At 35.8% G+C, this 19,490-nt stretch overlaps 1 protein-coding gene across 4 annotated transcripts in view; it reads right to left on the reverse strand.

Moving 5' to 3' along the window:
• Positions 1 to 9,130: 9,130 nt before the first annotated feature.
• The window catches only part of TBCA (tubulin folding cofactor A), a 73,785-nt gene continuing 63,425 nt past the window's right edge, over positions 9,131 to 19,490 (reverse strand). For 3 of the 4 annotated variants that reach the window (XM_055232617.2, XM_055232616.2, XM_055232615.1), the window contains 2 exons: positions 11,186 to 11,272; positions 9,131 to 9,412 (listed from right to left, as the gene is read on the reverse strand). In XM_055232617.2, coding sequence (XP_055088592.1) covers positions 9,332 to 9,412; positions 11,186 to 11,272 — 168 coding nt within the window. In that variant the 3' untranslated portion in view covers positions 9,131 to 9,331. The remainder of the gene's footprint in view (positions 9,413 to 11,185; positions 11,273 to 19,490) is intronic. The other variant, XM_055232618.2, reaches the window with a different exon arrangement.

A 19,490-nucleotide genomic window follows, 5' to 3' on the forward strand; every position in this document is an offset into this window, starting at 1 on the left:
GAGAAAATGAGGAAGACGCAAAAGCGGAAACCCCTGATAAACCCATCAGATCTCGTGAGACTTATTCACTGCCACGAGAACAGTATGGGGGAAACTGCCCCCATGATTCAAATTATCTCCCACCTGGTCCCTCCCACAACAACACGTGGGAATTATGGGAGCTACAATTCAAATCGAGATTTGGGTGGGGACACAGCCAAACCATATCACCCCTTGACCTTTTTTTCCCCCAAAAAACATAATCACAATAATATTACCACACCTAAAAAATTAACATTAATTCTTTAACATCATCGATTAATTAGTAACTGTTCAAATTTCTCCAATTGTTTCACACATTTTTTTTTTAAAGTATTTGAACAAGTTGTGAGTCCAAACAAGGTCCACATATTTATTTACTTGAATTTATTGAGAAATCTGTCTTTTGTCCTGGAGAATTTCCACATCCTGGTGGTGTCATTTAATATATTCCTCTGCCCTCAGCATTTCGTATACACTGGTAGTTAGAGCCAGAGGTTTGACCAGTTTCAGGTTTGACGCTTAGGCAAGAGTACTTCAGAGGCAGTACTGTGTTCTTTCTATTGCCTCTCATTAGGAGTCCTGTAGCGTCTGGCTTGTCACTGTTTTACTGACATTAAATCAGTCAGAGAGTTTAGCTCTTATCAGCCTAAACCATTCATATTGTTTGTCATTAGTATTTCACCTAATGGCTTTAGAGAATGCACATGTTTAAGGCATTATTTTTATTTTTTTGAAACAAAGTCTCACTCTGTTGCCCAGGCTGGAGTGCAGTGGTGCCATCTTGGCTCACTGAAACCTCTTCCTCCCGGGTCCTGGTTCAATCAATTCTCCTGCCTCAGCCTCCCAAGTAGCTGGGAGTACAGGTGCCTGCCACCACACCTGGCTAATTTTTGTATTTTTAGTAGAGACGAGGTTTCACCATCTTAGCCAGGCTGGTCTTGAACTCCTGGCCTCAAGTGATCTGCCTGCTTTGGCCTCCCAAAATGTTGGGATTACAGGCGTGAGCCACCGCGCCCAGCAAGGCATTATATTCTTATTGCTTATTTCTACTTCTACCACAGTGTGCTGAAGTGTCTGTTACCCCAAATTTCCCATGTTTATAAAAGAATTTTTTAAATTCCTTGTCAAATTGACTGGAAGGTAGGGTAATCTCATTGTTCAAATTTGCATTTCTTTACTTATTTATGAGGTTGACCATAAACATTCATATATTTGTTGTCAATGTGTACTCCTCCTTTTATGCATTGACTATTCATGTTATTTGCTCTTTTTTTCCTAATGGGATGTTTGCCTTTTCTTACTCACATGTAACATTAGTTTTGTTTGCTTTTTAAAGAAATTTTTAAATAAGTAGACTTATTTCTTTCTTTCTTTTTTTTTTTTTTTTGAGATGAGATCTTGCTCTGTCATCCAGGCTGGAGTGCAGTGACGTGATCTTGGCTGACTGCAACCTCCGCCTCCTGGGTTCAAGCGATTCTCCTGCCTCAGCCTCCTGAGTAGCTGGGACTACAGGTGCGTGCCACCACGCCCAGCTAATTTTTTGTATTCTTAGTAGAGATGGGGGTTTCACCATCTTGGCCAGGCTGGTCTCAAACTCCTGACTTCATGATCCACCCGCCTTGGCCTCCCAAAGTGCTGGGATTACAGGCGTGAGCCACCGCGCCTGGCCAAGCAGACTTATTTCTAAAACTGCCCTTAATTTTTCGTCCATTTCTTCACCAAGTCCATCCTCTGGCAGGTACCAGATGCTTTCAGAATGTTCAGCTTGCTCCCATAATAGTTAGTTCAAAATTCCATTTCAAGCGCTCCCCTCGCTTCCTCTGGGTAAATACCCATGTCCTGGGATACTTATCTCACCAGAGCTGGTTGCCAGTGGTGGAAGCAGGAGCAGTTGTGCCTGCTTTCTTGATCTAGGTTGGGTGGTTAGAGCTTTTTAAATTTATTAAAAACATTCATCCTTTGATGGCTTTTCTTTTCTTTTTTTTTTTTTTTTGGCTTTGCTTTACCAGCAGGTTTTATTTTGGAAATTAAGTAACTTGCTGAATCATGAAGTCATGCAGTTAAGCAGATTTGAATTCAAGTTGTTTGGCTCCAGAATCAGGGCTCTTAATCACTATATACTCACCTGTTCTCCATGATGGCTCAGGCATATACAGACATGTGAAGCACTATGTAATATCAGCTGATGTGCTTTTACTTGTATCCAATTGGCCTTACTGTGCCACTCTCTTCAGACTACAAAACAGAAACCATAAGGCTCCCTAAGATTTGTGTGTGCTGGCGGATGAAAGGGAATGAGGACAGGTGCAGACAGTGTGCGTGGGTGATGTTTAGTGAGGCACTGGAGGACAAAAATGGAAGACTCATGTCTTTTGAGTTTATTAAAAAAGGAAAAGGATTTGAGAAGAATTCAATAAGTGAGTTTTTCCTAAGAATTCCCAATAAAAAGAATTAGATATATCTTTGGCTACAGAGAAAGGGATGGCCAAATTAAAAGTAACTGATCTATCTTCATATATATAGTATGTATATATACATATATATATTTTAATAGAGATGGGATCTCACTAAGTTGCCCAGGCTGGCCTCAAACTCCTGGGCTCAAGCAATCTTCCTGCCTTGGCCTCCCAAAGTGCTGGGTTTATGGGTGTGAGGCACCATGCCTGGCCTTTTCTAATATATTAAAAATATTAATTATCTACTAAAATCCTTAATCTTTTATCCTAGTCTGATGTTTGTTATGTAATTTAGTTAGTTCTATTTTGAAAAAGATATTCACAATTTTTTGTTCAACGAAATGTAATCTTTATATTTTTAGAAATTGATTTTCCATTTGCAGATTAAATCTTAAGTAAAATATTCTTGGTTTTTTATGTTTTATTTCTTACATTTAACTCTGTACTATTATAGCAGCCTTTCTCTGCTCTCATTTTTGCCCCCATGACTCAGTTTCTAAGAGCAACAAGATCTTTAAACAGTGCTGTAATTAAACCATGTCACTCTCTTGCTTAAAATCTGTGGCTTCTCATTAGAATAGAACCTTAATTTCTTTCCTTGGTTTACAAAGTCCTAAAAATTCATGTACTACTTTCCCCATCATTCACTTAACTCTAGCCTCACTGGTCTCCTTTCTTTGAACTCACCTAGCCTTTTCTTAGGCGTCACAGTAGTTTTTCTTTTGCTTGCAATCCACTTCTCTCTGTTGAGGTTCTGGATCAGAGCCTAGCTCAAATATCTCTTCAGAAAGGCCTTCCCTCATCATCTGGTTGTTCTCTAATACACCAGCTTGTTTTCATTTTATGCACAGAACATGCCTCTGATATCTTCTTGCTTATTTATTATCAACCTCTATGAGTTATATGCTCCTTAAAAGCAAAGATCTTTGTCTGTCTTGCTCACTACTGCATCCTAGGACCAGAATAATGCCTAGCTAATAAAAGGTTTGAGAAATATTTGTTGCATAAATTCTTTAATCTATTTAAGCTTTATTTTATTGTGTGAGGTGAGACAGAAATCTATTTTTACTTTTCTCAAGAACTGACTTTTCTATTTATTGGAATGGGAATTATCCATCCTTTTACCATGAACTTAAGATGCCACCTCTATCAGATATTTATGTATTGATATATATTTGGGTATGGTGTGGGTGTTCTACTTTATTCTGACAGTTCAATCTCATGCCAGTTTCACTGTTTTACACGCAGGAGTTTTAAATTTCAAATACCCAACTGCAATGCCTCCTACGTTTATCCTCTTTCTCCTTCACCAATTCTCCATTTTTAAGATTTTCTTGGCCAGGCACAGTGGCTCACACCTGTAATCCCAGCACTTTGGGAGGCCGAGGAGGGCGGATCACGAGGTCAGGAGTTCAAGACCAGTCTGGCCAATATGGTGAAACCCCGTCTCTACTAAAAATACAAAAATCAGCTAGGCATGGTGGTGCATGCCTGTAATCCTAGCTACTCGGGGAGGCTGAGGCAGGAGAACTGCTTGAACCAGGACCCAGGAGGCGGAGGTTGCAGTGAGCCGAGATCGCACCATTGCACTCCAGCCTGGGCTACAGAGGGAGACTCTGTCTCAATTCTTGAACAGTCTTACCACTTATTTTTCTCTTTATAAGTTTAATACTTCTTGTATTATAGATATATGTTACTTTGTGGAGAATTGCCATCTTTAAAATATTCTCACCAACTGTGTGTTACATTTTCCATTTCCCTATACTCTCATTGCATAATATCAACTTAAAAATTGTTAGTCTATTAGATTCACCAGTGTTTTCTTCTACATTTTCTTTTCCATTTTATACTGAAATTTTTGACTCATTTGAGATGCATTTTGGTGTGAGAGGTGAAATAGAGATCCAGCTCCATATTTTTCCCCCAAGGATCTGAAATAGCCTTTATCATATACTAAATCTATATTCATATAAATTTGGGTTTGCTTCTGGACTCTTATTCTGTTTGATATTCTCTTCTTTTACCATACATTTAATTATTGTAACTTAACAAAGTTTTACTAGTGAGCAGAGGTAGTTCCCTCTTACCACTATTCTTTTTCAGATCCCTCCCCCAGCCATTCTTGCCTGTTAAAAAAATTTTCTTAATTGGATTTTAGAACCATTTCCTCAAATTCTCCCCTCTGCTAAAGCCTTTCTGTGCTTATTTCATTGAATTTACAGATTAACATAGAGAGAATTCACATTTTCACAATATTAACTCTCCATATACAGTACAAGTCATTCTTTTTAAATGTCTTTTTGACTCTCACTGGAAATCCTTTTTTCAATTATATTTGGCCACTGCTGGCATACAGAAAAGCTTTTGGGTTCTATGTATTTGTTTTCTAGGACTGCTGTAACAAGGTACCACAAACTATTGTCTCACATTTCTGGAGGCTAGAAGCCAAAATCAAGGTGTCTGCAAGGCCATGCTCTCGGAGGCTCTTGGGGAAGAATCTGTTCCCTGCCTTTCTCTTAGCTTCTGGTGTCATGCTGGTGGTCCTTGGCTTGAGGCTGCATAACTCTGTTGTCATATGGCCTTCTCACTATGTCTTCACAGTGTCTTCTTATTCATACATCAGTCATACTGGGTTAAAGGCCCACCCTACTCTAGTAAGTTAAGACCTTATCTTAACTATTTCTGCAAGGATCTGTTTCCAAATAGGGTTCTATCCTGAGGTATTGGGGGTTACGGCTTCAACATCTCTTTTTGGGTAACATAATTCAACCCATAACAGTTCTACTATCATGTAAATACTCATTTTAATTTCCTCATCGCTCCTGATTATTTCACAGATGACTCTCTGGTGTTTTCCTGGTGCACAGCTTATCTGCATATAATGAAGATGATGTCTCTTTTCCAATATTTATTTCTCAGTTCATCTTCTTATCTAAGCTCGTTGACTAGTACTCTATCACACCTACACAAGAGGTAGTCATTATCTTTAAAAAGTTTGCTGTATTGTCTTTGAAATCTGAGTATGATTACTACTGGAGTGGAACATTTTAAAAACCCATCCATTTGTATTTCTTCTTCTGTGAACTATGTGTTTCTATCCTTTGTTTACTTTTTATGCTGAAGGTTTTTAATTAATTTGAAAGAGCTCTTGTGCATTGAAAATCTTAACTTCTTGTGACATATTAAAAATATTTTCCTCCAAGATTTTGAAAGCACCTTGTCAACTATCCAGCAGCCAACAGAAAGCATAAAATATAAGAAAGGTACAGATCTACTGTAACATAGATTAATTATACCTTTCTGTGCAACAGTCCAATACATGAGCAAATCCCTCTCATATTGTAATAGTAAGATGAATAGTGGAGAGCAGTGTAGATTTTTATGAAGCACTCTTGAAAATTTCAAGTACAATAATACTTATAACTTGTCTCATAGTATAGCATTACCAAACCATTCATTTTCTTTCCAGCTAAAGCACTCAAAGGAGCTTCAGGGACTAAATGATCTGATTAACCCTTTAATACCACATGCTTCACAGCTCTGGCTCCCACGTACTTAAGTTTACACTGACATTTAAAGGCCTTAACGCCATCAAAGAAAGGATTAACCTGTCCTTGGTTTGTCTAAATGGCCAAATAACAAGATTTAAGTGATAACTAGCTGTAGGATATGTCCTTATTAAATTTGATAGGATTTAAAAAAACCCAAGTAATGTAATAAAGTTTGCAAAGTGATCTAGATTAAACAGGTTTGACTGCTCAATTTGGAAGTGATTCAGTGTACAGGTACAGGTATAAAGGTAATTTTAAAATATTAGGCTTTGAATGTTGCTGACCAGAAAGTTGAGGAATGTTAAACAAACATTACAATATATTGTTTTAGCTACTTTTCATTACCCATAAAATAAACGTGTGCTTATTTTAGCAGTGTGCCTTCTCTCCCCTCCTCACAAGTTTCATTCCTCCCAAAGATTTACGTAACATGGTACAAAACATGAGAAAGGAAAGACAACCTACTTCTTGAGATGTTGATGCTCATCTAGAAATATAAATGTCCTAAAAGCCCAGACAGAAAGTCCCTGTCCAGGACCACTGAGGGGATATTTTGATTTACTAGGACTGATCTGCCCATTAGCCAAGAATGTACAAGTAAAGATGCTAGGACTTGGGAATGTTCTTACTGGCATTAAAACCAGCCTGGATTTGGTCACCTTACTGATTCCATACCTTGTATCTTTATTTCTTTGTCCTATGCATATTCTTACTTAAAAATGATGTGGCCTTTGCTGTACAGAAAAATACAGATGTTAGGTTTACTACTTATTATCTATCGCTTGTATGCCTTTGTTTTGCCTGTGTTCCCTATGGAAGCCTTTATATTTGTCTGTGCAAGGACTCGGGGCATATTACGAATAAGTGGTTACACTTTACCATGACACTTTACACCTGCAATGTGTATGACTTTGCACATGTTCACTGAGACAACTGATCTAAGAAGTTTATATGTCTGTGTGTGTGTGTAAAATTTTTCACAAACAGAATAATTTTATATGATTGTATTTGGGTAGTGTTTTTCACCACCCAATAGCAGGTAGGAATTGTACATAGTAAGAACACATATTGTATATACACACACACATTCATATATATGCCCTGGGTCACAATAGAAAATGTGTTTTGTATTGTGGTTTGCAGTCACAACAGTGGGAAAGGCACTGTATTAAACGTGTTTACAATGCGATGGAATCCTTCATGGCATTCTTTCATTTCCAGAGGTCAAAGATGTTCTTGCTTTTCATTCAATCTACAAATGTTTACTGGACAACTACTATATGTTGGTTGAGGGCTTAGGTGTTGGGGCAGGAAGAAAAAGAGGCAAAATTACTTGGCAATTTCTACCTATTATTACACAGATATAAGGGTTTAAATAAAAACATAAAAACAAGATGCTGAATTGATTACAGCTGCTCGTATTTTAATATGCTTATTGATGGCCATGAAAACCTAAGTGGAATGTATGAAAAATTCCCAGAAATAAAGTCTTCACCGAATGTTAAGCCTCTTGTGCTTCTCATTAATACTTGGAGAGTGATCCAGTATAAAATCTATAGTTGAGACAGGAATTCTCTAAAGATATATTTCTTTTTCTTTATTTTTTGAGACAAAATCTTGCTCTGTCACCTAGGTGGCAGTGCAGTGGTGCGATCTTGGCTCACTGCAGCCTCTGCTCCCAGATTCCAGCGATTCTCCTGCCTCCGCCTCCCGGGTAGTTGGGATTACAGGCACCTGCCATCATGCCGGCAAATTTTTGTATCTTTTAGTAGAGACGGGGTTTCACCATGTTGGTCAGGCTGGTCTCAAACTCCTGACCTCAGGTGATCCACTTGCCTCGGCCTCCCAAAGTGCTGAGATTACAGGCGTGAGCACTGTGCCTGGCATAAGTTTATTTTATAAGTGATATAATCTGTGCTTTATAACAACAGAAGCTTTAAGAATAACTTAGGAAAAAATAATTATTTTTCTCTTTTCTGATCTTTGGACAGATTCAATAAATATGTTATGATTTCTAGTGATTATTTACAACTTCCAAAATCATACCAACCATACTAACACTGTAATTATTTAATGCAGCAAAAATTCAAGTTTTATTTTTTTCCAATTTTGACTTTTCAAATTTAAATGCTATATATAGATATTTGGTTCCTTACACCAAATGCCCATTAGGCTGGTGATATAAGGCTCACACACATTTTCTGGAAATATAAAAAATCTAAATGAGTTGTCTTGTATTTTTGGAAAATAAACTCAAATAATTGGGTAATAGGGTCACAACTGTACTGGAAAAATGCTTTCTGACAAAATGATACTTTTCCCCCCCAAGTCAATCTAGATAATCAAGATTGGCTACAGCCAAATTATGATGGAGCTGGCCCAAATTTTCATAACTTTGTGTTCAGTGATGTCATATTAGTAGTTTGAAATTGGTCACAGGTAGGAGTATTTATACCACAGAAATCAGCAAAAGCTACCAATCAGAGGTTCCCCTCCTATTCTGAAGAGCCTTTAAATATTTGCCAGCACTTCACTGGCAATAGCCATTATTGTTTCAAAATACCATTTAACTCTTCATTGTTCATAAGAATCTTATTTGAAGATCTAAATGGTTGGGTGTTTTCTGTGTGAATCTGTCCTGGAAAAAGATTTAAATGTTTCTCATTCATTTATAGTAATGGAAATGTTAGACTTTCACTGTGAAGGCCTTATTATGTGAGACCTTCCCCAAAGAGAATTCTTCCTTTTGTATCAGTTGTATTCTATTCCAAATAAACTGCTTACAATTCAATCTTCTAGAGATAGGGTCTTGCTATGTTCCCTAGGCTGGAGTACATTGGCATAATCATACCTAACTGCATCCTCATACTAGTGGACTCAAGCAATCCTCCCACCTCAGCCTCCCCAGTAGTTGGGAATACAGGCATGTACCACTACACCCAACTAAAATTTGGATTGTTATTTGAAAAAATGTTATTCTATTTTTTAAAACTCAATCCATGCTTGTGAAGCAAAATACGTAGACTTCGAATAGAACCTAACAGATTATAGTTCTCTGTCATAAAGTCTATGTGGTTTAATGATAAAAGGTTAATTTAAAAATTTTGTAAAGTATAAAATAAACAATTTTATTAGATGAACTCATTTATTTGACATATTAAATTAGACAAAGAAATATATATGTAACCAGATAAAAACAATCACATTCTCATACTACTTGAACACACAGCAGTGGTTAAAAATAATGGATTGTAAAATGGACCCCAGGATTTAATGCAAAAACCACCCCATACGAGAAAAGTTTCAGGCTTCTAACTTCACTGAATCCAGTACTAAACGTGCTTCTTTATATTCCTCAGCTTCTTCCAAGTCTTTTTCACTTTCCTAAAATTAAATACAATAAAAATTAAGTTTATCCTTTTCAAGTTTCAGTTCTTTGTTATTTACTCAAATATTACAAACCATTAATGTAAATAACTAAAATATTAAAAGTAAAAAATCCCAAGCCTCATCTAAATATATTGTAATTCCACAGGTTTCCCACGTTCTGCTCCTTCTTTACAAGGAAAGGGAAATAACTGGTGGTTTTGTTTCACTGTATATATTCTCATATAATAAGTGAATAACAGTCTTCTAAAGCTACCAACATTAAGTAAATTAAATAAAAACCTCAGAAAAAGTTTATTCTCATTTTGGTGACCCATCATCATCATACGAAAGAGAAAAGTAAAAAGGAAGATCTACTAACATGTTACATATATGACAGCATTCAGGCCAATATAATCCACCAACTATTCGCAATGACAAAGAAGGCTTCCGATGTCACAACAGAGTTAAATATAATCTTTGAATTAAACAAATGAATTGCCTGCTTGCTAATGGGTATTACATACCCTACACTAAAGGAAAGAAAATACATCCTTCATTTTCTGATATTTAAAGATTGAGTTTTTCCATAATACTGATATACAGGCAACTTTTACTAATATATTGTAATGATAACAGACAAATGAAATAATATTATCTAAATTACATAGGAAATTTTGTTTGATTTTTAAATGAAGCTATGGTTAGCAATTTATGTCAGGTCAATAAAAGATGGAGATATACAAACAGAGTAGAGGAAATACAGTATGTGTGTATTTAATATGAGAACTGAAAGCAAAAGGACTAAGAATTTGCTTAGCTCAAACTATAGGTAAGAATTTCTTAAACCTCCATGTTATACCTTAAACACATCTTTGTTCTCTGTTAGTAAACATAAGCTCTTCGAGGGCAGAGATATTGTTGAATACATTTCACATACAAATATATAATCCAAATACATTATTATTATTATTATTATTTTGGTATTTTTAGTAGAGACGGGGTTTCACCATGTTGGTCAGGCTGGTCTTGAACCCCTGACCTCGTGATCCACCCACCTTGGCCTCCCAAAGTGCTGGGATTACAGGCGTGAGCCACCGCACCTGGCGGCCAACATTATTTTTTTTCAAGCAATTTCTATTACTTTCTCAGCTACTAGATTCATGAGAGAAAAAAGCATTTAAACTGTCAAGAAATACAAATGATGCTTCCTGTCTTAGACAGTATTTTAACAGTTATTATTTCCTGCTTTATCTCCCTTCTGTATCACAAGGCATTTATATCAGCAAGTATAAGTGTTATTCAGCTCCAAGTTAATATGAGGGGACTATATAGATTGCCAGGTTTTTTCCCCCTCTCAAACTGATTTAGGTTTGAATGTGAAAGAATTCCAGATCCTTTTAATAAGATTGCAAATTCTTTTGAAACATTAGATCTTTTAAAATTTTAATCAGTCAACTCATCGTCAATGTCTCAAAAGATCCTTATGTATGAAAACAAAATAATCAAGACATTGCTGGACAATACTGGTACTATCATAACTTAAATAAATTTAACTAGCTAAATTTTAATAAACTGAACAAACATGCTAGAAAACAGTACTTTTACTGGAGGCATAATTCAAAACACAATTTAAACTCCATTAATTATTTTAAAATATAGTGGTATAAAGGGCAAGTGAATAAGAAATACTGCCAACTAGTTCTCAGTGTTAAATATTTAAACTTTTGGCTTTCCATGTATTGGATTGAAAAAAAAATTTAAACATAAGACACAGAAGTCTTTGCTTACTAATATCTGCTGAAGATCCAAATATGCGGCTTCCAACCTGCGCTGGCAATCTGGGATCATCATCCGGGATTCTTGTAGGATCTCTGCCTAGAATGAGAATCTCTGTGAGACGTTTAAAGATGGCAGAACTTGTATGTGTTTAGCTCATATCTTGGTAAATATATCCTTATTAAGAGGAATCAGAAAAAAGTTATGGTTATGTTAAATGGTTCAATATTTTAACTTAAATTGTATATATTAGAAGTTAAAAAGAAAGACCAGGCACAGTGGCTCACGCCTGTAATCCCAGCACTTTGGGAGGCCGAGGCAGGCAGATCACCTGAGGTCAGGAGTTCGAGACCAGCCTGACCAACATGGAGAAACCCTGTCTCTACTAAAAATACAAAATTAGCAGGGCGTGGTGGCGCATGCCTGTAATCCCAGCTACTCAGGAGGCTGAGGCAGGAGAATCGCTTGAACCCAGGAGGCGGAGGTTGCGATGAGCTGAGATTGCACCATTGCACTCCGGCCTGGGCAACAAGAGCGAAACTCCATCTCAAAAAAAAAAAAAAAAGTTAGAAAAGAAAGACTATCATACTGTAAAATCTACAAAGTACAGGTTTTAGAACTAAATCTTTTTGGTAATCACCTTCGCATGCTAAGTGAAAGTTAACTGGAAAAGCTTTTCATAGAGCATTTATTTTAAAAGGCTATTTAAAATAAACTATTTCCCCTGCTGTCACAAAGCACCTTTATCCAAAATGGGATCAGCTGGTTATATAAATATCTCCTGCATCTTTTGAGTAATAAAGAAAAACAGTGTTTAGATAATATCACATGGAGATAATTACTGCATGAAAAAAGTTATTGAGTTATTGATCACATCGTGTGCACACTGCAGGAGGTTCACACTGAAAGAGAGAGGTAAAGAAAAATGAAAAGCAAAGACCAGCAGGTTCATATTTTTGATGCTTATCATGCATAAAAAGTTATTACTTATCCTTGTGCTTCATTTTAGGAGAGAGATTATTCTCCCCATGCAATGTGAGCCAAATTACCAATGTGGCACCCCTCTGAATCTAAACTTCTTCCTATTCCTCCTGATGACAGACACTACAGAATTAAACACAGAAATATGTATTCTAGAGGATATTTCTGGACATAAAATCCATCATTCAAAACTGGACTATAACACATCAAATCATGAAAGAAAAAAAATCAAATCAATGACAGGGAAACCCAACTGATAAGAGTAAATAAGTTAATGCCACATATTGGACTTCAAATAGGGCTTTTTCTTAGAGTAGTAGGAAGCTTTATTTCCTTAAACAATTCTCAGAAAGAAACATAGAGCTCATCTAAACATTTATTTTCAAAAAAATAATGTTTGGTCAAATACCTTTAAAGAAATGGGTAGAAAATCTGAGCTTTTTACTAAGGAGATTATCAAGCTCGTATAAAATAAAAAGTAATGATATAATTTAACAGTAATAATACTATATTTTAATAGAAACTTTAAGTCCCAGTACCTTCTTCCTTTCCCAAACAGCTTTGTCAGAGCTCATATTGAAAACAAAAATCTCAATTATAACATACAAAGAAGTTCTTTATTCACATGTATTTTCTCAGGTGGAAATCTATTGTTGAACTTAAACTTCTTTTACTAATAAGGCACAGGTTGAAAATTTCAAACATAACATCATGATTTTACCTCAGAGCTAATCATACTATGCCTACACATTTAACCACTGCCATTAAATTATTTTTGTGTATCTGGTTAGTTTGAATATATGTGAAAAATCAGTGACAGGAATATTTCATGTTGGATTTTTCCTATTTCCTTTCCTATGGAATTCCCTTCAGAATGGTTACAGGAATTAAACAAGATGAAATGAATAGGTCAAATCCATGACAAGTCACAATATGTGTTTGTAAAAAAAAATATTTTCTAAGCTTTAGCCACCAAAAAAAACTTTAAACAATGCCACCCAAAAATAACTTCTATTCATTAAAATTCCATCTATTATTACAAATCAAGAATCCTCAGTCTATCAACACAGGACTCTGACTTACACGGGGCCAAAGCTCAGGCTCTCCCATACACTACCCCAATTCATTCAATAAGTTTACTATACGTCTTCAGGATGCCAGGTACTGGGGATACAAAGATGAAAAAGAAAAGGTCTCTGTCCTCTAAATCCATAAGTCTAGGTGTATTAACATGAAAAGAAACATTTGAGATTGCTTCAAGAAGATCATGCCACAGAGAGCCAAAGGAACACAGTGATGGCTATGATTTGGAATTCACAAACCACATCTTCATCAAAGCCATAAATCATATATTTTACCTTGGGACAATGAATTGCAACTGTCTGGAATAATTTTAAAACACAGTATATGAGGCGTGATTATATATGTAAAGATACCCCCCAAAATACCTAAACTTAATTAAATGAATATTATCTTTCAAAGTGTTTCCCTTGGGAGGTAGTACTCAAATGAATTGTGCCTCTGTTTACAATATCTGAATCAATTGTCAGTTTATTCTAATGTTGACTATGATAAATCTGAGCTTAATTCAGGATCTTGGCATAGACTGGGAGATGCAAAGAACCTTAGAGGAACAAACACAACAGGATGTGGTACTAACTGATGTCTAATTGTTTTTAAAACAAGTTATGGTTTTATAGGGGGTACTTATTTGGTAAAATGGAAGTTGGGAGTTAGTTTAGCAAGGTTCAGGTTACAACAATGAATAAATGGCTGAACCTAAAATCTAAACAATTTCCTTTAGAGTCAAACATATGTAAATTGGAAAGGAAATACCCCAATTGGCAGATCTTCATTTTTGTCAGAAAGAAGAGTTCTGTGAAATAATCTGGCCAACGTCAATCAAGCTCTTAGGTTATTGCTGATTGTGATGAGGTTTCCAGATTCTTTAAGGATCCAGATCATCCATCAGAAGCTGGCTATACCTATAGCTATAATAATCAATAGATACTCTAATATTGGCTATTGGCTACCTCTGAAACCAATGGCATTAGTTTGCCAGGTTGAGCTCTAGAGTAATCCAGAGATTACTGGAATAATGGTTAAGTGTTTCCTTTAGATGGCAGTAAAATGTTAAGGTACTCACTTGTCAGGAAATCTATTTGACTTGTATTCTGTGGTTATTGCTAAATGAGTAAGATTGTAAGAAGAATCTTAAGTCAAAGAAAAAAAATGATCTTTGGGCCCTTAAGCTCTAATGTATCAATAATTACTTTAAATGTAAATGATGTAAATACACTAGTTAAAAGGCAGAGATTCATGGATTGGACCCAATAACATGCTGTCTACAAGAAACTCATTTTAAACATAATAAAATAAAAAATAAAAGGATAGGAAAATATATATAATGTAAACATTAATTTAAAAAATCAGGGCTAGGCATGGTGGCTCATTCCTATATAATCCCAGCACTTTAGGAGGCCAAGACAGGAAGATCGCTTGAGGCCAGCAGTTTGCGACCAGCCTGGGCAACACAGTGAAACTCTGTTTACCAAAAATAAAAATTAGCTGAGTGTGATGGCACATGCCTGTAGTTCTAGCTACTCAAGAGGCTGAGGCAGGAGGATTACTTGAGCCCAGGAGCTGGGAGGTTACAATGAGCTATGATCGTGACAATGTACTCCAGCCTAGGCAAAAGAGTGAGACCTTGCCTCTAAAAAGCCAAAAAATCAGGAGTGGCTAAACAAATACCAGATAAAGTAAACTTCAAAGCAAAATAATTATTACAGACAAAGAGGGATGTTACATTATCATAAAATTATCAATCTACCAAGAAAATACAGTGATCTTAGATGTGCATGCATTAAACAAAAGAGTTTAAAAATATGTAAAACAAAAACTGAGAGCGCTGAAAGGAAAAACAGACAAATCCATAAACATTAGCTGGGGATTTCAATACCCCACACTCAGCAACTGATAGAAATATTAGATGAAAATCAGTAAAGGTATAAAAGAACTGAACAACACCAACGCACAAGGTGTAACTGACTTTTATAGAACACTCTACCTCAGAAAGAATACAATGTTCTAATAAGTAAGGAGAATACAAACACTTTTCAAGTGCCCATGAAATATTTACTGAAGTAAGCCATATTCTGGATCAAAAAACCCCAACAATAACAAAAACCCCAACAAATTTAAAAGAACTGAAATCCTACATAATACATTATCTGACTATAATGGAGTAAAATTAGAAATCATAACAGAAAGAAGGAAAATCTCTACTTAGAAATTAAACAATATACTTGTAAGTAGGCCATGGGCCAAAAAAAAGTCTCAAATAAAGACACAGATAAATGGAAATGAAAATATAACATGTCAAATTTTATGGGATGCAGCTAAAGCAGTGTCTGTTGGGAAATTTATAGCACTAAATGCTTAATCAAAAGGAAGGGTCTGAAATTAATAATCTTGTTTTAATTTAATTTAAATAAGTTCTTGTTTCAAGAACCTAGAAAAAGAAGAGCAAAATAAACCTAAAACAAGCAGAAGGAAATAATATATAAGAGCAGAAATCAACGAAATTAAAAACAGAAAAGCAACAGACAAAACTGTATGAAACAAAAGGCTGGTTTTGGCTGGGTGCCATGGCTCATGCCTGTAATCCTAACACTTTGGGAGGTTGGGGCAGGCAGATTGCTTGGGCCCAGGAGTTCGAGCCAGCCTGGGCAACAGGCAAGACCCCATCTCTACAAAAAATTAGCCAGGTGTGGTGACACACATCTGTAGTCCCAGCTACTTGGAAGGCCAAAGTGGGAGGATTGCTTGAACCTGGGAGGTTAAGGCTGCAGTGAGCCATGATCACACCACTGCACTCCAGCCTGGGCGACAGAGTGAAACCCTGTCTCAAAAAAATAGTAATAAAATAAATAAACCAAAAAGCTGGTTTCTTGGAAAGAAAAAAAACCACACTGATAAACCTTTAAGCAAGACAGACAAAGATAAAGTGAAAGGGCACAAATCACCAAAAGCAGTCCAAAATAGAGGATATCATTACGGATCTTGCAATTATTAAAAGGAGAAGAAAGAAATAATATAAATGATGTTATAATATTGTTCATAATGCTCATAAACAACTTAGAAGAAATTGACCAATTCCTCAAAAACTACCAACTACCCAAACTTAATTACTTAAATAGTCCTATTAATCAATCACTACAGAAACTGAAGTTGTAATTTATTTGTTGTTGTTAATTTAAAAAATACTTTTTCTACAATGTTCTGCTGAATGAAGTTGTAATTTAAAAGTTCCTATAAAAGAGCTCTCCAGGCCCAAACAATTTCAATAGACAATTCTACCAAACATTTAAATAACAATTAACACCAATTTTACACAAATCCTTCAAGAAAACAGAAAAGGAAGGAACAAATGATTTTTGAAATCAGTATTCCCAAATGATTTTATGAAATCAGTATTAACCTTACAGCAACACCACACAAAGACAGCACAAAAAAAAGAAAACTGCCTCAACAAATTAACAAACTGAATTCAGCAATGTATACAAATAATTATTTATAGATCAGTATCAAGTGGGATTCATTGTACGTATGCAAGGATGGTTAAATATTTGAAAATCAATCCATGTAATTCACATCATCAGGTCTGAGAAAGAAAATGAATATAATCCTAGAACTAGTAAGTTTAGCAAGGTGAGTTTGCAGGTTACAAGATCAACATAAAAACAAAAATCAACTGCACTTTTATATCTAACAACAAATATGGTATGTAGAAACCAAAACTAAAAGCAATACAATTTGCAAGAGCGTCAAAAAAAAAAAATACTTAGCTATACATTAATAATGTGCAGGATCTGTATGCTGAAAATTATAAAATGTTGATGAAGGAAATCAGACCTAAATAAATTAGAAAGACTTACCATATTCATTAACTGGGACATCAATTTGCCCCAAGCTGATTTATAGGTTTAATGCAATTCCTATCAAAAGGTGTTTTATAGACACAGACAAGCTTATTTAAAAATTTACATGGAGAGCCAAAACAAACTAGAAAAACTAAAATAATTTTGAAAAAAAAATAAAATAAATTCTCATTCTTCCCAATGTTAAGATTTACTACATCAGTACAGAATCAAAACAGTGCAGTATTGTTAAAGGGATAGACAAAGATTAATGAACCAGAAGAGAGAACACAAAAGTAAACCCACACAAATATGTCCAACTATTTTTGACAAAGATACAAAAGCAATTCAATGAACGGAAGATAGCCTTTTCAACAAATGCTGCTGGAGCAACTGGACATTGATTGGCAAAAAGATGAATCTCAAACCAAACGTAACACTTTATATAAAAATTACCTCAAAATGGATTGAAGACTTAAATACAAAACACAAAATCATACAACTTTTAGGGAAAAAAAATAGAAAATCTTTGGGACCTAAGACAAGCAAAGAGACCTTAGCCCTGAAACCAAAAGTATGATTCATAAAAGGAAGTACTGATAAATTGGACGTTCTTGAATTTAAAAACTGTTGGCTGGGCGCGATGGCTCATGCCTATAATCCCAGCACTTTGGGAGGCCAAGGCGGGCAGATCACTTGAGGTCAGGAGTTCGAGACCAGCCTGACCAACACAGTGAAACCTTTTCTCTACTAAAAATACAAAAATCAGCTGGGCATGGTGGCAGGCGTATATAATCCCAGCTACTAGGGAGGCTGAGGCAGAAGAATTGCTTGAACCTGGGAGACAGAGGTTGCAGTGAGCTGAGATCGCACCATTCCAGCAAAGAGCATGGCTCTGACTCAAAAAAAAAAAAAAAAATTAGCCAGGCATGGTGGCACATGCCTGCAGTCACAGCTACTTGGGAGGCTGAGGCAGAAGGATCGTTTCAACCCAGGAGGCAGAGGTTGCAGTGAGCTGAGATCTCCTCACTGCACTCCAGCCTGGGCGACCAAGCAAGATTCTGTCTCAAAACAAAAACAAAAACAAAATCCTTGTTTCTCTGTCAAAGACACTGTTAAGAGGATAAGAAGACAAACTACAGACAGAAATATCTGCAAACCACATATCTGACAAAGGGCGTGTGTCTAGAATATACAATGAACTCTCAAAACTCAAACGTAAAAAAAAAAACAAAGCATCCAATTAGTGGGCAAAAGGCCTGATCACTCATTTTCACTGAAGAGGATACACAGACAGCAAATAAGCACATGAAAAGACATTCAATATTATTAGCCATTATGGAAATGCAAATTAAAAGCACAATGAGTTATCACTATACAGCTATCATATAGCTGATGGCTAAATGCTAAAATTAAAAAATAGAGATCACACTGAATGCTGGTGAAGATGTAGAGAAATTGAATCATTGCTGGTGGGAACATAAAATAGTACAACCACTCTGGAAAAGAGTTTGGTAGTTTCTTTTAAAACAAAAACCACACGAATACAACCTAGTAATTGCACTCTTAGGCATTTATCCCATAGAAATAAAAACTTATGTTCAAGAGTAGAGAACTCAGAAATAAACCCAAATACAGCCAACTATCTTTGACAAAGCAAACAAAAACATAAAGTGGGGAAAGGACACCCTTTTCAACAAATGGTGCTGGGACAATTGGCAAGCCACATGTAGGAAAATGAAACTGGATCCTTACCTCTCATCTTATACAAAAATCAACTTAAGATGGATTAAAGACTTAAATCTAAGACCTGAAACCATGAAAATTCTGGAAGATAACATTGTAAAAACCCTTCTAGACACTGGCTTAGGCAACAATTTCGTAACTAAGAACCCAAAAGGAAATGTAATAAAAACAAAGATAAATAGCTGGGACTTAATTAAAGAGCTTTTGCATGGCAAAAGGAACAGTCAGCAGAGTAAACAGACAACCCACAGAGTGGGAGAAAATCTTCACAATCTATACATCTGACAAAGGACTAATATCCAGAATCTACAACAAATTCAAACAAATTAGCAAGAAAAAAACAAATAATCCCATCAAAAAGTGGGCTAACGATATGAATAGACAATTCTCAAAAGAAGACATACAAATGGCCAACAACTATATGAAAAAATGCTCAACACTAATGATCAGGGAAATGCAAATCAAAACCACAATGCAATACCACCTTACTCCTGCAAGAATGATCATAATCAAAAAATTAAAAAAAATAGATGTTGGTGTGGATGTGGTGAACACGGAACACTTCTACACTGCTGCTGGGAATGTAAACTAGTACATTCGTGTGGAGATTCCTTAAAGAACTAAAAGTAGAACTACCATTTGATCCAGCAATTCCTACTGGGTATCTACCC

The sequence above is a fragment of the Symphalangus syndactylus genome, chromosome 11 (assembly GCF_028878055.3).
Source record: "Symphalangus syndactylus isolate Jambi chromosome 11, NHGRI_mSymSyn1-v2.1_pri, whole genome shotgun sequence".
Taxonomy (NCBI): Eukaryota; Metazoa; Chordata; class Mammalia; order Primates; family Hylobatidae; genus Symphalangus; species Symphalangus syndactylus.